This window comes from Mauremys reevesii, linkage group 22 (genome assembly GCF_016161935.1).
Source record: "Mauremys reevesii isolate NIE-2019 linkage group 22, ASM1616193v1, whole genome shotgun sequence".
Classification (NCBI taxonomy): domain Eukaryota; kingdom Metazoa; phylum Chordata; order Testudines; family Geoemydidae; genus Mauremys; species Mauremys reevesii.
In genome coordinates, this window is record NC_052644.1 from 2,345,651 (window position 1) to 2,366,602 (window position 20,952).

General features: G+C 43.3%; 1 protein-coding gene and 1 long non-coding RNA gene across 2 annotated transcripts in view; one reads left to right on the plus strand and one right to left on the minus strand.

The window, feature by feature from the left end:
- ZNF541 (zinc finger protein 541) overlaps nucleotides 1-19,866 on the plus strand; it is a 43,769-nt gene extending 23,903 nt beyond the window's left edge. The window contains exons 11-17 of the mRNA XM_039510805.1: nucleotides 626-768; nucleotides 1,286-1,389; nucleotides 3,240-3,315; nucleotides 3,862-3,950; nucleotides 11,484-11,567; nucleotides 17,652-17,833; nucleotides 18,885-19,866. Of these exons, the coding sequence (XP_039366739.1) occupies nucleotides 626-768; nucleotides 1,286-1,389; nucleotides 3,240-3,315; nucleotides 3,862-3,950; nucleotides 11,484-11,567; nucleotides 17,652-17,833; nucleotides 18,885-18,987 (781 nt within the window). The 3' untranslated portion in view covers nucleotides 18,988-19,866. The remainder of the gene's footprint in view (nucleotides 1-625; nucleotides 769-1,285; nucleotides 1,390-3,239; nucleotides 3,316-3,861; nucleotides 3,951-11,483; nucleotides 11,568-17,651; nucleotides 17,834-18,884) is intronic.
- Nucleotides 5,927-11,183, minus strand: LOC120388747. The gene is made up of 3 exons (XR_005590641.1): nucleotides 11,051-11,183; nucleotides 6,656-6,855; nucleotides 5,927-6,441 (listed from the first exon to the last, which is right to left on the minus strand). It is a non-coding gene; the product is annotated as an uncharacterized LOC120388747 (long non-coding RNA).
- Nucleotides 19,867-20,952: the final 1,086 nt, after the last annotated feature.

A 20,952-nucleotide genomic window follows, 5' to 3' on the forward strand; every position in this document is an offset into this window, starting at 1 on the left:
TTTAATTTTGTAGTTGCTCAGGGCCTGATGCACTGCTGTGTTACTCCAGTTTTACACCGGTGTAATGCCATTGCTTTAGATGATGTCACATTGACATGAAACTGGAGTAATGCAGCAGTGCATCAGGCTTTTGTTGGGTATAGACAGCTTCCTGGTCCGGGTCAACAGCATCAAGCTAGCAGGGCTCACGCTAGCGCTCTAAAAATAGGTATGTAGACAACAGTTTGAAGTTGTGGAATGGGCTGGAACAGGGGACTCTGAAGCCAACCCCCTCCAGCTCGAGCTGCAAATTTAAAGCAGTCTACACAGCAATTTTTATACTGCTACCACAAACGCTGCTAACCCAAGTCTGTCGACCTGGGCTGGGAAGCTCACTCCCACTGGCATTGTAGACATATCCATTGTCTCTTGCTGTTTACTTGGGGACGGATAAGGTGCACTAGCTATGGTTTGCAGAGGCATTTGTGCGCAGCATAAATGACATATTTATTACACTGCATCTTGTTCATCTTTATGCTCTGAAATGCTGTATTGCTCTGTGTGTGTTTGTGTTTATCTGCTTACTTATTGAGTTACCTTTGTTCCCAATTCATTTTCCCTCATCCCCCACTTTTTATTATTTTAGACACATTAACATTGGAAACCGGTTTCAGGCAGAGATACCAAACCTCCAGGATAGAGCATTTTTAGAAAATGATGAACATGCAGCATCGTTAGTGTGGAAACCCTGGGGAGACATCGCAACCAACCAGGAAACACAGGACAGAGGTGTCTTAAAAATGTTATCCCAAGACTATCCCAAGATTTTATGATTAGAAATTGTTTTGCTGTCATTGCAACCTTGTGTTCTTTTTTAATTCTCTCCTTTTATTAACTGCATTGTGCTGTGGAAAATGTTAATTTTCTTGACCTCCTTCTCAACACAGTTGCATTACAGGGAGGGAAGTGATGTGCTTAGTTTTGGGAGAGCTAAAGCAGTAAACAAATTAGACAGCCATTATGCTCCCAGTGGCATCTCGTCGTCACAAATAGTCATGAACATCTCCATTAGTCTCCATTCATCTACAGTGAGCTTGAAAGAGGAGATGTTTTGCTTAAATACAGTAGTTTATCAGTGAGACAGCCATGCTTAAAACAGAGATGAGACATTTCGCCATTCTTTCTGTGTTTTACTGGCGGCCCATTTGAGTATCGCAATTGTTATTTTTTCCTTAAAGTAATGTTCTCATGCACTTTTCCTATCTCCATCACGGAACGTGACTCTGCTTTCTGATTGTGGTTGCAGTAACAGGGCTACTAAATGTGGCCTGCTCCAGTGTGATGCCAGGGGGAGGGACCAATCTAGAACTAGCCCTGCATTGTCTGCATGAAGCACAAGGCAATATTCTGGTAAGAGCTAGTTATTTAGTCATAGGTAATAAGTGGCCAAGCTCTGTTCTTAGTTAGAGCTAGTGTGAATTTGAAGTAATTCCATTTTTCTCCAGGCTTATACCACTTGTAACTAAGAGTAGAATTTGACCCAGTGTCTCTAAACTTAAATACAGCCTACCAAATCCTATTGTTACTGTCTGAATTTCTGTATCTTAGAATTATTAAACACCACTGGTGGTGCCTCCATATCTAACAGGCTGTCAACAAAGATTTATCACTGTTTTCATTGGAAATAGTGTTAGCCTCCCATTGACTTCAGTGGGTGCAGGGTCAGCCCCCCAAATTTGCTATTCCACTTTAGTAGCTTAGTGAATATTGTTTTGGGTTTTCACAATAGTTCAACTAACAAGTCATTTCTGTTCCTTTCTGATTCAGGAACGCATACCTATTGAAAGAAAACATGTGAATGTGTTTAACTTTAAGGTTGTACTTAAGCTCTATTGAAGTCAATGGGATTGTATTTATGTGCTTTCCTGGACAGGGATGAATTTACACATCAGTTTAAGTGCTCTGCAGACTCTAGGATTATATATGGAAATATACCTATCTCATAGAACTGGAAGGTCATTGAGTCCAGCCCCCCCTGCCTTCACTAGCAGGACCAAGTACTGATTTTGCCCCAGATCCCTAAGTGTCCCCCTCAAGGATTGAACACACAACCCTGGGCTTAGCAGGCCAATGCTCAAACCACTGAGCTATCCCTCCCCTGATGAGACAAGTTTAGATATTATTTGGAGAAGAGGGATTTTAGTTTTTACACTGTATGTACATTTCTATGCACATTAAATGCCAAACTCAGATGCTTGGAAAGTTGTCAATGTGACCTTCTGTGTCACAGAGTCTGAGCTGCGCTGCTCAAGTGTAAAACTGAAATATAAAGAGCATTACTGTTTTCCTCATTTTCAAGAACACATCTGTAAGCCAAGTCTTGCATTTTTAGAGTTCAAGGGCATAGAGCAGGGGTCCCCAATGCGGTGCCCGCCGCTGACAAGCAGGCTGACAAGCGGCGTCATCGAGAGGCGCCGCCGCCGAAATGCCGCAGAAATTCAGCAGCATTTCGGCGGATGCTCCACTGCTGCCACGGTCCTTCGTCTGGTGCCCGCCAGTCAAATAGGTTGGGGACCACTGGCATAGAGTATACAAATTTTAGTAGCCAGGAGCCTCTGCCATGCCATTTTCAAATTAACCTAAAATTGCGTTAAGTTGTATCCCCGACAGTGATTAACAATATATTTGTTATCATTATACTTAAGCCTGTCTGGCATTGTGGAACACTCTGGCCACATCCTCCTTCCTGCAGTGTGCCCCAGATGCCCCATGATACTTTTTCTATGCGGGGGATTGCTGCACGGGAGTAGTCTATCTTAGTGCCAGGCAGAGAAGGCTCATAAGCCTGGGGTGTCCCTGGCTGGGGGTCGTCTTATGGTTGCAGTGTAACTGCTATGCACTGGCATAGGTGGCACAAAATGACTGAAGCACAGGACAACTCCCCTAATGTGGCAGGATGCTGCTACTTTTCTGCAGAAGATGTTTGCACAAGATGTATTTTTTCTTAAAACACTTGAGGCCTGATCTAAAGCCATTGAAATCAGTGGAAAGACTCCCATGGACTTCAGTGGGATTTGGATCAGACCCCTAGAGAGCATTATATTACATTAGCATTGCCAACATGAGCAAATTCTTCTCTCAGGGATGCTGGCATGAATCACTAAAGTCAGTGGATTTACATCAGCATAGCTGAGAGCAGAATTTACCTCCGTGCTTCTCTTTTGAGGGCTCTGATTACTTTCTGGATTAAATTGTTGCAGGAGGCCCTAGAGATGCTGCTGTTTAGAGGACCTCAGAAAGCTCCATCCCACCCACTTGCTGACTATCGTTATGCAGGTAAATTAAAAACAAAACCTGTAGTTCAGGACCAGTGAACTGGGATGCTAATAGACATGCAATAATTAGATAACACTGTGATTTGCCTTGAATTTTCTGCTTTAAAAATACAGGCACTTTAAAAACTATAAACAAGAGATTCTTGCTAGAAAATGCGATCACCTTGTCAATTTTAATATTGTTTACACTGTTTTCTTATGTTCAGTTCCCTTGTGACAGCATGACTCTTTAGCATGCACTGCCCTGCAGTGACACCCAATGGGAGAAGTATGCTGAAACATGGCAATGACAGATGCTTGCTATTGTGTGGTATTCCTTTCAATGGTGTATATGTTTTATAGTATGTGGTATTTCCTGTGCCGGTAGTAATTTGAGTTTTTCAGACTTTTCTAACATATTACTGATTACTGTTTTTGATAGGTTGGAATTAAGTTTCCCTGAGAGAGAAAAATGTATACATGAATAATCAAGTGTTTTAATTTCGTAAGTGTGATGGTCCATTAAGCATGCTATGTGATCTAATAATTTGCATCTTATTACCATTAGGTTCAGATGTATGGACACCTGTTGAGAAGCAGTTGTTTAAAAAGGCTTTTTGCCTACATAAGAAAGATTTTTACCTGATACAGAAGAAGGTAAGACCTTTAGGCAGAGGGTTTTTTCAGATTGCTAAAGCTCCTTCGAGAATTAATTAAAGGAGTTATTTGTAGACTCTTTCTCAAAGCTAAAATGTTTTTGAAGTGTTTTTGATGTTTCCCAAAAAGAATCAGAAGCAAATAAAAAAAAGGATTATAGATGAAATTTGTTTGTCTGAGGGGTTCAAAGAGAGTAGGCAAAGGACTTGTCTACACAGGTAATTTAAACTGGATTAAGTCAAATTAATCTGGTTTGAAAATCCTTGTATACACACAACGTAGCACATGGACGCGTTTATCATGAACTCTGAAGTCCTTTTTCAAAGTGAAATAACTTTGCTGCAATTCGAGTTCGTCTGATACATTGACTACTTTGGCAGTCTTCCAACAGATATCCCTCACAAGCGGCCTGTGTGCTCTCGCCAGCTCTGGGGTCACTTTGGTCAGATGTTCTCTTCCGTTTATAAATTGGAAATGTGCCAGATTTTGTCCTTTTGCACCTGGATTTGAGTATACAGGGCAGTCGCATCTTACGCGGGGGTTAGGTTCTGAAGTCAGCGCGTAAGAGAAAATAGTGTATAGTCAAACGCTCATTGAGTGGAATGTCAGGTGGAATTGCCCGCACTACAGGTACAGTATTTAAATTATTATTTTTCTCTTTTTTGTTTTGTTTTGCTGAGTGCATATAGTTAAAATTGCATAAGTTAAATGCGCCTATGATGCGACTCCACTGTATCACAGTAGCTGCAATAATACTCCAGACTCCTTACAACATGCCTCGAGCAGGAGCTGAGCTGAGCTGAGACCTCACTTCATCGCCATCTGGGGAGAAGCATCAATGCAGGAAGCTCATATGGCCAGCCAGCAGAATAAAGATCTTGTCAACATTGCTAGGCAGATGTCCTCAAGGGGCCATGACCTTGATGACAAAGTGCCAGATAAAGAGCAAACAGGTCAAGAGGACCTATGCTAAAACAAGAGTTGACAGGAAGATATCTGTTATATGCAGTGTTATAGCCATGTTAATCCCAGGATATTAGGAAGACAAGGTGAGTGAGGTAATATTTTATTGAACAACTTCTGTTGGTGAGAGAGACAAGCTTAGAAGAGCTTTGTGTCAGCTCGAAAGCGTTCTCTCACCAACAAAAGTTGGCCCAATAAAGGAAAAAGTCTGGCAAGGGACATGTCACTTGTTCAGATTTGAGGAGATGGACAGGATTTTACATAACTACATGACCACCTAACCCATGCAGTCTGTGGATCCTGCTGCCTGCTTTCTCCCTCCCATCCCTCTCCGAGGATGACTGGCAAGATCAACAAGAGTCATCGGAAGATGAGCATGAGGAGGCCAGTGACGAGATCTCCCTGGAAAGCCAGGGTCCCTTCAAGACTCACGCCCTGATGCCAGCCAGAAAGCAAGCAAGCCTGAATTATGCCTTGCTGCAACCAACCATGGTTCCCAGACAGCAACCCAGACCAGGACGGAGGAGGCTGATCCTATGGAGGGAAGCTTCCATGTATGGTTTTTAAAAATTACTAATAATTTAATATGTAAGTTTTAATGTATTATTGTTAAGCTATACTGCTGTGCCAGCTTCTGTTCTGGGTGCCCCATGGCTGCAGCCATTGTAGGTGGATGCGAGTCCCAGATCCCTTCCTCCCTCCATCAGCCCATGCTATCTATTCTCCCCTCCCCCATATGCCTTACTAAAATGGCAGTGTCTCCGGCTGGGCAGTTGATCTCTTATCTCATGCTGAAACCCTGACTACCAACCATTTTCAGGCCCACGCTGTGGAAGGCACATGCCCATCCCTCAGCTATCCATACCAGCGACCCCCGCCCCCCAACCCCATTTTCCAGCTCAAAATGGTGATTGACAGCATGGTGCAGCTTCAGCCTCTGCGCCACCCACCTCCCACGGCAGATTCAAATAATGAAAACGTTCTTTTGTCCAAACTGCAAAAGTTTATTGAGACAATGATTACAGGAAAAACAGTTTGGTTAGTGTTTTCACTTTGTATGGTGTAGACATGCACATTGCATGCCCATAAAGCTACAAAGAGTACAATTCCCTGCTGAGGTATAAATGCCTTGTAACACACATTCTTACAGTAAAAAAGCTTTGCTGTGAGGATAGCAAAACTCTTTACAGCTTTTCACAGGCTTTACGTAGAGCTAGACTGGTAAAAGCAAATGCTTCAGGCAATCATTGCAGAACCCTATCAATTTTTCTCTGCACTTTCACCATGTCTCCCCATACAAGGGAGATAAAGCAAAATGTAAGAGTGAGAAATTGCTCAGTTGTTGTTTGTAGATTATGAGGAAAAGCTGCACTATCCCTGGTATAGTTTGAGATTCCCTTTCGCTCCTGCAGCACTCCTGGGGGACCATCTTGGTGAATAACTTGACTGGTGTGCCCTTTGTCTTTTTGAGTAAGTCCATTCTCTGCCTCCTCGTCACCTGCCTCGGGTCATCCAGAGTCAGGACAGCCTAAAGGGGAGGTAGAGGGTATTACTATCCAGCTCACCCCCAGATTCGACCCACTCTCCCTTACAACACAACACCAAGGCACAGCAGAACTCCAAAGCCAGACTGGGAATTTCATTCCTAACCTTAGCTCCCTCTCTCCTCCTGGCCAGCATCCAAGGCACAGTCAAACAGCATACATTACACAGACAAAAATGCCATTACACACACCACTTACCATGGCTGAGGTTCTCCTGAGACGGGGAGAATTTCAGGGAGGGAAATCCAGATATGCATATAAGAAAAATGCTATCACAGCCTCACTGGAATATGAACAGTAATTGCATGTGAATTTGTTAACTCCCACAACCATTGCATGTGCACTGGACAGACCCTCAAGGAGAAGGGCTTTTACCAACGGCTGAGCAGTTGGCTAACCTGTGGGAGAGAGAATGGAAAACTCACAATGAAATATTCGCACACATCATTTAAAATAGTGGCGAGGTGGAGGCAGCATTTGAGGATGGAGAGAGAATCAGACAAGCTGCTCTACAGGGAGATTGTTGCAGTGGCCAAAGGCAGGATGGCAGTTTCCAGGAATCTCATTGGCATGGACAAAACCAGTATGGAAAAAGACAGGGAGATGGAGAAGCAACTCCTGGAGGCAACACTAAGCCAAAGTGCCCTGCTGCAGCGCGTGTCACTGTTAGGGCAGCTGGCAATGCAGTACTGTAAACCAACACCCAGCCATGTTATGCAGCCCCTGGATAATACAGGCTGCTGGGAACCACATTAACTCCTCCCTGCTGTAACCCTGCAGGGCTCCCATAGGCCATTCTCTGAGAACGGTGCCAACTGGGACACCAGCCCTTTTGAGCTCTCTATCGCCCGGGTAACTTCAAGCCTTGCCACTCAATACCAGAAGGCCTAGGAACAAGAAGAGCTAGAGCCAAGGCAAATACTTGCCTGTGACTTTAAGCCCCTTCGCTGCGTGTGTGGTGTCTTGCCCTGTACGGTTGTGCTGTGCTGTTTTGTGTTGCTGCTATTTAAAAGAAAGGCTCTTTGTAGTTAGGAAATAGACTGTGTTTTAATATATTGTTTCATAATTAAAAACATTTTTCATTACCATTTCACTTCAAGATGAAACCTTGAAAACGTCATTCATAAGGAGCTGACAGCTCATTTCACATAGAAAATCATGATTAGGTTTTTACATCCACATGTAGGCAAAGAGACCCGTTTAAATAGGGATTGCCACAGGGTTGCACTTCCGCTGCCCATAAACAACACTGCACGCACAAAACCCTTCCAACACTTTCCCACCCCCCGTGGGTTAACAGCTGGATGTACAGCTGCACAATTTCAGGCCTGAGACTTAAAAGAACAAGAAAAGGCATCCAGACAATATTGCCTGGCTATTTGTGTTTTCTAGTGGATACCTCACTGACTGCTCAAACTGCTGAGTAAGTCTTTGCACCTAAACCTCCCACCCATCACTAAGGCTTTCTCCTTTACTCTCACAAATATAGTGCAAAATACAACTTCCTGCTGTAATCTTTAGGATGCTTTTTTCTGTTGCTTCCAACCTATTCAACAAACAGCACCATCTCCCTTTCAGACTGCCGAATGCACACTCCATTGTCATTCTGCAACTACTGTGGTGGTAGTTAAATAGTTCCTTCCTTCTGTTCAAGCAGCCTGTGAATAGCTTCATTAACCAGGGAAGCAGAGGATTAGCTGAGTCTCCCAAGATAACTGGAGTAAAATCCACACCATTAATGTCCATAGTGTTTCTGTGGGCAAACAGTCCTTTTTCCATTGAGTTAAATAGAGCTGAGTTCCGAAAGATCCTGGCATCGGGGGCCCTTCCAAACTACCTGGCATTTAGGTTTGTTAACCTGCCACAGTGGTTAACAAGCCCTTGGAGTGTCATGGAGAAATACCCCTTTCTGTTTGTCAGCACCAAGCCCTGGTGTGAGGGGCAAACAATAGGCACACAGGTCCCATCAATTGCCCCACTACAGTTTGGGACTCCCATATGTACAAAGCCATCGATAGATAACCTCCTGAGCATTACCAAGCTTTATAATCTGGTGCAATAGTACCTATTCCAAGGCATCACAGACCTTCGTAAGCCTGATGGTGGATCTCTCCACACTGAATTGATTAGCTGCGGACCAGTAGCATTCGGGGGTGGCCAGCTTCCAGATGGCCTTGGTGACCTGCTTCTTCTGCAAGTATGAGGCATCACATGCTGGTACACTGCAGCTCTATCATTAGTTCAGCACATATCTCCAAAAAGGCTGCATTCCCCAACCTGAAATTCTCTCGTCACTGCTGGTTGTCCCAGGTGTGCAGAACAATCCTTTCCCACCAATCTGTGCTTGTTTCCTGAGCCCAGAAACTGCGCTAGATGCTGTGAAACTGCTCCAAGAACCAGTCCTTTTCTGTCACTTGCCAGGTGTCTTCCATTTCTTTCTCATCCATGTCCGAGTTCCCCAATCCCCACCACTGAAGACCCTCCTGCTGCTGGAGAAGCTGCTGCAGCTGCCACATCATCTGCTCAGTGTTGAGGCAAACAAAGTCCAAAGCTAGTTCATCCAGTTTTGTGTGCTGAGCACACAAGCAGCCTCTCCCTATTTGAGGTTGCCAGAATAGCAGCACGGAGCATTGATGGGTCCATTTTGGCTAACAGCAATTCAGAACTGATGCCAGCCCACCCACAAAGGAAGCACAGGGCAGAGACAGATGAATCATGGGATTTTGTGAAAATTTGAACTCATCGGGTTTCCACTATGCATCCCACAATGCACAGCGAGAAAAATCCCAGAATGCACACTGCTCAACAGCAAAATAAAGGAACATGGGATACCTTCCAAGAATGCTACACCTGCAGTTTTCAGCAAACCACTGTAGTGTTTGCAGTGATGTGCTTTGAAAGAGGGCACCCTTCCCCCACGTGCATGCTGTTATTGTGACTTGCATACTGCATGTCACATGATGCACAGGGATCTGTCCATAGGTGCCGACTACGTGGGTGCTTCAGGGCTGGAGCACCCACAGGGAAAAATTGGTGGGTGCACTGCACTCACCGGAAGTTCCCCGCCCAGCTCGCCTCCGCCTCCTCCCCTGAGCGTGATGCATGCCCACTTTCCCCCCCTATCTCCCAGGGCTTGTGCTGCGAAACAGCTGTTTCACACAGCAAGTGCTGGGAGGGAGGGGGAACATGGCATGCTTGGGGAAGAGGTGGGGCCAGGGCGAGGATTTGGGGAAGGGGTCCAGTAGGGGCAGGGAGAGGGCAGAGTTGCGGCGGGGACTTTGGGGAAGGGGTTGGAATGGGGGCGAGGCAGAGGTGGGGGGGCACGAGCACCCACCGGTGCTGGGGAAGTTTGGCGCCTATAGATCTGTCCTGGGTCTGATTCTATTCAATATTTTCATAAATGATTTGGATAATGGCATAGGGAGTACACTTATAAAATTTGCAGATGATATCAAGCCGGGAGGGGTTGCAAGCCCTTTGGAGGATAGGAATAGAATTCAAAATGATCTTGACAAACTGGAGAAATGGTCTGAAATAAATAGGATGAAATTCAATAAAGACAAATGCAAAGTACTACAGTTAGGAAGGATTAATTAGTTGCACAAATACAAAATAGGAAATGACTGCCAAGGAAGGAGTCCTGCAGAAAGGTATCTGCGGGTTATAGTGGATCACAAACTAAATAGAGTCAACAATGTAATACTGTTGCAAAAAAAGCAAACCGCATTCTGGAATGTATTAGCAGGAGTGTTGTAAACAAGACTCGAGAAGTAATTATTCTGCTCCACTCCATGCTGATTAGGCCTCAACTGGAGTACTCTGTCCAGTTCTGAGCAGCACATATCAAGAATGATCTGAACAAATTAAAGAAAGTCCAGAGGAGAGCAACAAAAATGATTAAAGGTCTAGAAAACATGACCTACAAGGAAAGATTGAAAAAACTGGGTTTGTTTAGTCTGCAGAAGAGAACACTATATGGGACATGATAACTATCTTAAAGTAGTAAAGAGGCGGGTGATCAATTGTTCTCCTTATCCACTGAGGACATGACAAGATGTAATGGGCTTAAATTGCAGCAAAGGAGATTTAGGTTAGACATTAAGAAAAAATTCCTACTGTTAGGGTAGTTAAGCACTGGAACAAATTATCTGGAGAGATTGTGGAATCTCTGTCATTTGAAGTTTTTAAGAACAGTTTACACAAACATCAGTCAGGGATGGTCCAGATAATATTTACTCCTGCCTCAGTGCATTGGACTGGACTGGATGACCTAGTGAGGTCTCGTCCCATCCTACATTTCTGTGATTTATATGATTTCTATAAAGAGTTTAACTATTGTATTTTTAAAAAGCATTTCTTATCAGGGGCAATCAGATTTTATGCTTAAGCAGTTTACAGTGTCTCTTATATTTCAAATCCTCTGTGCATTAGAATTCAAACACTAATTCATTCATTTTCTTTCTTTCTTTCTTTCTTTCTAATAAAATGATGCCTATAGAAGGCACTGGTTGCTTTAATGCATAAGTAGTATTACAAGAAAATTCCAGCAGCATTAAAATAATCATTCAAACAGGAACTTAGCCAGCCACTTACCAAATATCCATTCCATCTATTCATCATTTTGGGAAGCTTACTCTGAGCCTTCTCCAAAACCCCTATCAAACACACACCTTTTTCAGCCTGCCAGGAAAGTCACCAAATCAACCCAGGTGGGAAACTGCTCCCAGAGCCCTTCCAGGGGAATGCCTTGTCAGCAGCCTCCTCTCTTTTATAATGAGGCTCAGGCACCACTGCTTATCACAGCATGGTGGTGTGTTAAAGGCTCTCAGAGCACTTTCCAAACATACATTAATTAAACCTCTCAGATTGGCTCCCAGTCTTGGTCCCTACCATTGTGATTTCTGAACACCCATTGTTGGCGGGAATGAAAAAAAAACCCCACAGACAGTTTTTGTATTGCTTTTTGCAGAAATAACTATTACTTCTGATATCTTAATGGTGGATTACTTCTGTTTTTTCCTAATAGATTCAGACTAAGAATGTGTCCCAGTGTGTTGAATATTACTATATCTGGAAAAAAATAATAAAATTTGACTTCAGTCGACCAAAAGTAAGTGATAGAAAAAAGGTTCAAGGAAGAGAGAAGGATGAGGTAGAAAAGACCGAAGAAAAGGTAGAAAAAAACTGCTTGGGGAATCTGTCTGAGATTCAGCTCTTTAATTTAAAGATCTTCCATTGCCTTAGTAGATGTGGAGTTCATGTGTGCAGCAAGCTCCCTCCAGGAAACACCTTCCTATTTAATATTCTGTTGCTACCCTTGTTTAACTTGCAGAGACCTATGGAATAATATTACAAAAAATCTCAAACAAACCCTGTTCAATGATTAGCATGTTATACCATGCCTAACATTTCCCATTACTCTCGCAGGGAAGTTATGTAACAATATTTGCTCTTGACATTATGACACCATTGCTAATTAAAACAAGAAAATTAAGATAACTCTTAGCTCCTAATTAACCATCTAATATAGTCCCTATCTCCTTGTTAGTAATGCTGTCAGCATTAAACTTGTTGTTGATGATGTGGCAGTGCCATCTTTGACGTGCCAGTATTCTGCAAAAAAACCCCTGCTAAGTACATGACACTGCTGAACTGTTTCACAGCAGCAAGTGGGGAATAAGATTTACCAGAAAGATCTTTGCAGCAGAAACTTGATGAGCACATAGCTTCAGTGCACCACGGGCCAGATTTTTAAAGGTATTTAAGTGCCTATTTGAATTTTCAAAAGCACCTGGACCCATTAATTTCAATGTGTAGTAGGTCCCTAGATGCTTTTGAAAATGCAAATAAGTACCTAAATATCCTTAAAAATCTGACCCCAAATGTTCGTTATTTTTATAGCTCTGTGGCCATTTAACAGATTTTTCGTTTGAGGACTTTGCAGTTGTTGACCTGAATTTGATGGGTTAGTTGTTATGGCTCGCCACTGATCGCATCCGCCCAGAAGATTTATAGGTTCTTATCCAATTCAGAATACAGAGTTCAAGAACTCAGAGAGTTCTATATCGGGAGAGGACTCCTGGGGTGCTTGGCAAGAACATGTACACTGAGGACAATACCAAATTGATAAAATCTTTATTGACATTAACATAAAAATAAGAAATGCAATGAAACTTATAACTGCAAAACAGTAAAAGAATTCCAAAACTCCTGCTGGCAACATTTCTATTATAAGTACCTTAACCTAACCTACTCACACCCTTCCTTGAGGACCCGGTAATAGGAGGTGAAGGACCAGCCTCACTCCTGGCTGGCCCGATTATGCAATGGTACAGAGTTGGGCTACACAGTTTCACCTAATATGATAGCACACATAACTTGTAATCATTTACTAGATCTGTGCTTTTTTTTTTCCCAGTTCATTTACAGGAGTTATTTTTTATTGGGTATTCACTGTTCAAAAGAGTTCACTGGGCAAATTCATGTTTGCTATAAATATATTCACAGCAGCGTGATGGTGTATGTTAGCTTGGTGCACGGAAAATGTAGGCTTTAACAGGACTATTTGTTTAACAAGAGTTCCTTTTAAGTTGGTTCCTGTGTGTTTAGTAAGGAAGTAAGACGGAATTTATGCTTTCAGCACTGGTATCAATGCTTTATGAATACCAGCCCTAAAAGCAAGACAGCAGCAGAAAACGAGAGTCTGTGGGAATGATTAGACTATAGTCTCTTCACGCCAAGCAAATGATAATCTGAAGGGTCATATGCAGCCTACGGAATCCTAAAACTCTAAATAATAAATACAGAAATGGTTCCTTTATCCTGTTGAAGCTGGCAACAGAAGACTTGGCGTCATATTCTTTGTCGGTGTAGATTGGCACAATTCCTTTGAACTCAGTGGTGCTCTGCCAATGTGCACCAGCAGAGAATTGTGCCCGCTAACCGTAACCTATTACAATGATAGTTGGTCAGGATGATGGGCCTAATCCAGAGCCATTTGAAGTTAATGCAAAGACCCACTTTGACCAATGCCTTTTGGCTCAGTTGGGATGTATGTGTGTGGGATTCACACCAAACTAATAAAAAATTCCCTTATCCAAATCACGGTTGCACTCCTCTTGCACACTCCCCTTTTCTATCAGTGTTTTTGATATCTCTGAGACACACTGGATAAACAGGGTTTCACTGAGATACTGAATGGTGGGAAATTTTAATGCTAAAGGTTCCAATCCTACACCATGCTGAGCCCCCTTCACCTCCTATGGACTTCAGTGAGAATTAAGTGTTCTTTAAACCTTGCAGAAGACACTCAAAGCCTTGCAGGACCAAGCCTTTAAATTGTAGGTCTGGATCAGGGTAGTATTGTTCTGGAGTTGATGCACTCTGGCAGCCTGGGCATTTTAGAGGTGTCTGAACTAGGGTTTTTTGACAACAGTTTCTCAGCTGCTATTACAGGGTCAGCTCTACTGGCGTTAGCAACAGTGGGAGCACTAGTATAGAGTGGGGTCCATGTATGACGTTGTCTGATCCTGCTCAAAGCAGGTTTACATGACATGATGCTTAAAACGTCGGTGTCTGGCAGTGCCTTGAATACACAAGCACTCCAGCCATTGTTACCATTGGTGGAGCTGGGCTGTCACAAGCAGTGGTGGCAAAAAAATTAGTGTAGACAATACTTTAGGCCCCAGGTCAGGAAAACCCTTAAGTACACGTCTGCATCCGTCGATGTTCAGGAAGGCACTTAAGCATGAGCTTACTTTTAAACATGCTGAAGTCCCATTGAGTCTGATTCTCATTTACAGTATGGCCCCTTTCAAGTTCCAGAGCAGCGTAAAGAGCCTTTGACGTAAACAAGTACCAGGCCCATTCTTCTTGGTGCTAAAGTCCACAGATCCATTACAATGAGCGCTTCAGCCTGCTTGCAGCTGGGTGGCAGAACCAAGCCCGCCAGTCCCTGTCAGCAGGGGAACGGCTCACCACCTCAAGTTCGCTCCAGTTTTTATTCTGTCCCTCGCCAATGGCCTGCGGCTCCCCTGGCCTCCCTGCTGCAGCTTTGCTAAGGGAAATTCCAAACTTCTGTTCAAATTTTTAAGACCAACAGTTGGGCTTAATAATGTGTCTGTGTAATTCCCAGCCATGTCCCAGGGCTGCACTGGATTTTGGGGAGAAACTGTGCATCTCAGCTCTACTTCCCCTACTGGGGCATTGGTTCCTTGGAGGCTTCAGGGAGGGAGTTAGGCCAAGAAAAGCCAGAGGAAGGGTCCATGTCTCTTGCTCTCCACTTATCATGCATCTCTCTGGAGAGCTCGTGCGACTCTGTGGGCAGAGAGCAGGTTGCCTCACAGCTCAGGCCAGGCAGGATTCCCTCAACCCCTCACCACGCAGGAGAGAGGAGGAAGGCAGGATTAGAAAAGAATTGGGTCCCTGGCAGGCAGCCCTCCCTCCCTCATCTCTACGATAGAAGCCAAGCAGGAAGGGCAGCGTGCCAAGTGAAGATCACCTCTGAATTCCTATAGCACAAACCAGCAGCCAAGCCTCTGACTGGCGAGCTCAGCTGTACCCTTGCTTCCCCATGGGTCACAGATAGAGGGCACCAGACACAGCACAGAAGCTACTAACACCAGAGAGTTCTATATGGGACCTTTGGGCCCAACTCCCTCCTCCTGCTGCCCCTGGAGGATCCAATCTCATATCCCAGGCTGAGACCTGCAGGAGAAACACAGACCTATATAGCCCATGTGGATCCCATGCAACAGAGAGAGGCTGCTGGGGAGTCCATCCTGAGCTGCAGGCCAGTGCCTTCCTGAGAAGCCATGTGGGGAAGGAGGGACAAATAGAGTCGGCCTCTTTGAGGACAGAGAAATCGTTAGCCACTGGAAATATTTTCAAAGCAATCTCTGAGCCCAGTTTCACTTCCTCCTCTGAAGCAGGATTCTGGGGACAAATTCTCAAGGGGAAATAAATTAATAATGAAATCAGCACTGTTTCTTCCTGTCACCTTTGCGGAGTGCCACAGGACAGATCAATATGGTAATGACCTGGCCGTAGGCGTGGGTTGATCCCTCTAGGCATGGTTTAAAATGAATAACTGGATGAAGTGATTATTGTGCTCACGGACGCCAAAAGAGAAGTCAACAAATTGGACTTAGTCTACTGACTGTTGGAAAGTCCACAGTTTAACTACCATGTTAAACCAGTGAAACACAGCCTTGGGTAGCCCTACCCCAGGAGGGCTTTCTTGTACATGCACAAGAGTGCCCAAGAAATAGGTCAAATCTCAGCAGTATAATGTTCTCAGCACATTGAAGAAAAGGAAGTTATGTACAAATACCAACATTAAATGCTTCCTTAGGGCACCAACTTTATTCCAGTGCTGCAAGGTGATATCGCTCAACCTTTGAACCTCATTCTGTTCCTTACAGCACTACCTAGATGGAATCACCCTTTTGCAGGTGTCATTCTTCCTATCCATTAGTGTAAGCCTCATGATGGCCACTTTCTCCAAAGAGATTAAGCTTCCAACTTCAAATGAAAAACTCACTCTAACCAGACCTAATATCATACCTTTCATCCAGACCAGTAGTCCTCAGAACTGTTAGAACATTCATTCTGTAAGTAAATTCAAGAAATATGCCACCTTCAGTCAAGCATTAGAGTCAAATCCTTAGGGACATGGACACTCTAAGGACAGAGTAATCATATCTCCTGTTCTGAGATCTACTGGACAACCATTAATTCATCGAGTTCTGCATATTGGTCATCCAGTCTTACTCAGTGCCATTTCCTTTCTTTTGGGAGAAGTCTTCTCCACACCTCAGTGCCAGGGGATGATGGAGGAGATATTTATATATAGTGTACTTCGTAGTAGATGTCCACATTTCAAGAATGATCCTGCTTCCTATCTTGGAGGCACACTGTTATGAAAATCTGTTGTAACAGATCTGTGGATCTTAGCATGAAGAAGAATCGGAAAATTTATCCATGGTTACCTGTAAATTTCCTTTCTTCAAATAATAAGGTCTTCAGATCCGGCCACCCTGGAGACAACAGATGGTCTGGAATAGAGATGGAAATGGATGTCCAGTGATTTGGGTTTGTTGTCAATAGGTGGAATTTACTATCTTTTGCAGTAGGAGAAATTGTTGTGCTTTTTCCTCCAAGTATATTTAACACAGTCTGGTTCTGCCTCCCACCTGCAAGCAGGTTGAAGCACCCATTGTAATGGATCTGTGTGACGAAGTGGGACTGTTCTTAATGTTTCCTCTGAATACTGTAGGGGGTGCCCCAGTTTCTGGCCAACACTGTGTCTCCTGGCAACTAATGGCCCAGGCCCTTCCCCCCTGCAAGGGGATGCTGAAGGTGTGGGACAGTAAAGAGGTCAGGTGACCTCCTGGCCTGGGAAAGGAACTCAGCAGAGAAGGAGGGGCTGGAGCGGGTTTCAGTTTGGAGCTGGCTGGGGACGGGAAGTGAGGGCAGACAGGGGTGTCTGGCTCGCTGGGCCCCAGAATGAACCCAGCTGAGGGGTCCTGTTCTCTGTTCCTACAAGCTCTGTTTTAGACCATGTTCCTGTCATCTAATAAACCTCTGTTTTACTGGCTGGCTAAGAGTCACATCTGACTGCAAAGTGGGGGTGCAGGACCCTCTGGCTTCCCCAGGGCCCTGCCTGGGCAGGCTTGCTGTGGGAAGCGCACGGAGGGGCAGAGGATGCTGAATGCTCCAAGGTCAGACCCAGGAAGGTGAAGCCATGTGAGCTTCTTGCCCTGGAGACAGTCTGCTCCAAGGGAGAGGAGGCTCCCCAAAGTCCTGACTGGCTTTGTGGGGAGCAGTTCCAGAGTATCGCCCGGGAACCCTGTGACAGTCTGTTAGAATGAACAGATTATTCAATTAAAGGAAATTTTCTTACTATTCAATTAAAGGAAATTTTCAGGTAAGCATGGATACATTTTCCTGTTCACTTCAGTGGGTCTTAATATGGACTGAAGTGCTTTCCTGAATCAGGATCTGAGAGAGGTTGCACTGTATCATAGTGTGTATGGCATGTGTATAAGCACATGCATGCGGCTTTTAAAAAGTTTAGAGTTAATTTTCTTTTACTTCAATTCCTTTTAACTATCCAACCACAACAATACAAACCTTTCTGAGGAGGAAAGAGGGGGAAAGATTGCTGTTTTAACAAATATTCCATAATTTGCAGATTGCATACAGCCCAAAGAAAATGCATGGTTATCTGCCTAGACAAGACATGAAGATAAAGTCAAAGAATTACAAAAAAGCATCACACAAGACATACAGTCCAGCCTGCAGTCAGAGGGGAACTCCAGACCAGCCTGGGAGCACAGACTATCAGGGTTCATTTCCATGTAAAGAGTGTGAAAGGTATGTCTTTATTATTAATCTTGCATTGTTCAGTGATTTCTACATGTCTGCTTAATTCAGTTTGTATTTATAAATAAAGCATTCTTAATTAAAGGAGCACCATTTACTTAAAAAAATCTAATGATTTTTTTAAAATGAGTTAAATGCATGGTGCATTTCTCCCTGAGTCCCCTAGCCAATTTGTGTGATTTTATGACCACGTATAACTTTAAAAAAAAGTTTTTTCTCCCTCATTTCATCATGAAAGACCCACACAAACAGGAAATTGGCAAAGGTGAAACTACAAAACTGACTGTACACAAAGAAAAAATAAAGGAAAATGTTTTTTTTCCCCCTGGTCTCTTTCATGTTGTAATGTTAGGTGTTTCTAACTGTAAAAGGCAAAATGATTTCAGATAAAAATGTGATTTTTTTACAATGGTTACTTATTGTCCCTTTAAATTAATGAACCCTGAAGCTGTAGATGCATATCCGGTTTCATCCGTAGGCTGACCCCTACATTTCGAAAGAGCCGTAGGGAGTTTAGCTCCATGGCTGCCACTGATATTGTGGGAGAATCATATGACTAAAAGGAAATAGGTCCTTTGGCTGTTGCCAACCCATCCATGATCATCCCCCCTTCCTTGTAGGCCTATTTCCCTACTTGTTTTCATTACAAAACAAATGCATCTTTTACCACAATGCAACATTACTTGTAGGTCCTGTTCAGGAGATGTGGGAACGGGACTGAAAAGGAAGAGAAAGTATTACCGCTAGGGACTGAGGTGTATTGGCAGAACTGGTTGTGGGAGGAGAATAACAAGCAGTGCTTTTGGTCAGGATTGAGGTGCAATTGCAAAGCTGCCTGGGGAAGCTTCCGTAGTACTAACCTTTACCTCACCATATGCTGGTCCCTCACGTCCATGTGCACCACACACCTAAAAATTAAGAGGAAAAATAAAGGGAGTCTGTTCTGCTCATTGTCTGGGGAAAGCTTTTCTGTGCGAATCCCATTTTATTTAGCCTTGTTAAGAAAACTAACAACTGGCCCTTGTTTTCTGTCAACTTGTAGGGTGTTCGACAAGATAAAAAGTCGGAATGCTCATATGAAATGCCACCGCGTGCAGGAGCAGATGGAGCCGCTGATAAATATTAAATGGCCCATAAAACATTAAAAAATGAGCCAAAGATGAAAGAAACAAACTCAGACGTTGACCTTCTCCAATGGTAACTGGGAAATCACGCGGGGTATCAGTGGTGGTAGTCTTGTCTAACCTTGGAAAATATTTAAATGTTTTTTAGCATCTGATCAGTTGCTGACCAGCTCTGTGCAGGGTTAGCTGACATGACAGCGTGCCCAGCCCACACTTCAGCTTATACCATTGTTGGCACTGCAGAAAAACACTCACTGTTTTTCCTAGTGCAGAAACACCTGGCGAAGCTGGAAAGAAACCTCCACTTGAAGGTACTGAAAGGAGAGTTGTAACTGTTTGTATTTGGTAGGATGCCAAAGCCTATTTGGATGTTTTTAGTGTTTAGCACCAATATAATAACATTGTTGGCGTCAAGTTTAACTATAAAGAAACATTAAGGCATTAAATGCTCTTTACTTACATTAAAAGAGAAAGGATGTGTGTGTTCAATTAAGTATGCATGCCTGTCATTAAATTACAATTATGCATGGTTGAAAAAAATATATAGTTGTTAATGACTGTAAAATAGCTGTTGTACAAATATGAGAGGCTCTGTACTTCTGCTTTAGTTTAATTAAAAAAAAAAGCCCTTTTGCCTCCATTTAAAAATAAAAGTTGGATGTGAATTGCCCTTGTTTCTTACCATCAGTTTATGAGTTCAGTTGCTGTTGTTAGAAAAGGTCAAAATAGGAAAATCAATGAGAAATTGCCATTGTATTTATATCTTTTTTGCTGAAACGTGATGGTCATGCCCTGCATTTCAGATTTAATATGTAGTCCTGCGATGATCTGTGCATTGTTATTTTGTATGTGCTCTCTGCATAGCTTATTAAATTGGGTTCTTGAGCTCGAGTTGTAAAAGTTGTTATACTACTTTTAATGGTTATTTCAAAACTAGTTATACCATGTTGGTGGAGCAGAACAGGGCATGCTACACGGACATTAGACTTGAAAGAATCAGTCTTATTTAACTTAACAAAGAGAATGTTAAGGGATGACTTGATTACAAGCTATGAGTACTTAGGTGGGGAACAAATAATTAATAATGGGGTCTTCAATCTGGCAGAGAAAGGCGTAACACGATCCAGAGGCTGCAAGTTAAAGCTAGACAACTCAGACTGGAAATCAGGTGTACATTTTTAACAGTCAGAGTAATTAACCAGTGGAACAACTTACCAAGAGGTCATGGTGGATTCTCCATCACTGATGATTTTTAAATCAAGATGGGATGTTTTTCTAAGAGATCTGTTCTAGGAATTATTTTGGGGAAGTTCTATGGCCTGTGTTATGCAGGAGGCCAGACCAGATGATCACAATGGTCCTTTCTGGCCTTGGAGTCTGTGAATCTGTGTACCTAAATATATGCTGTGCCAGCTTCATACAGTCATTGGTGGGTGAAATATACAGGGAAGTCATTATCATTACTATAGTTGCTTGGATCTTCAAGTGCCTTACAGACTTGTCACAGGTCCAGTGAGCTGAGGCTGGGTAAAGGACAAACTTAACATGGTTTGGAGTTTAATAAAAAGCCTGGCTTCTCTCAGGCAGAGCGAATGCTAAATTAAAACAAAAGGGCTTCATGCAGCCAGTAGCCTCTGTGGGAATAACACATTTGCAGGTCTTACATTCCCATGGGTAAACTGAACATATTAGTTAATTGGAAACTGCAAATTATGAAGCAGGGGTTTTCTTAATTGCACAACAGATACAATCGTAGCAGAATTTTGTTTTTTACTAGTTTTCTTCATATTGTCTGTGATACCAAGGAATTTTTTTTATCAGCGTAGATTAAAATGGAAGAAAAGGTCAATAGAGCTTCTTTGGAACACTGGAATTGTCTATTGGAACGATGAAGCTAATTTGTGCAGGAGACAGAACGTTCTCAGGGCTCATCCAAAGCTGTGGAATTTGCCTCCACAGGAATTCAGAGTTACTTCAGACCTCACC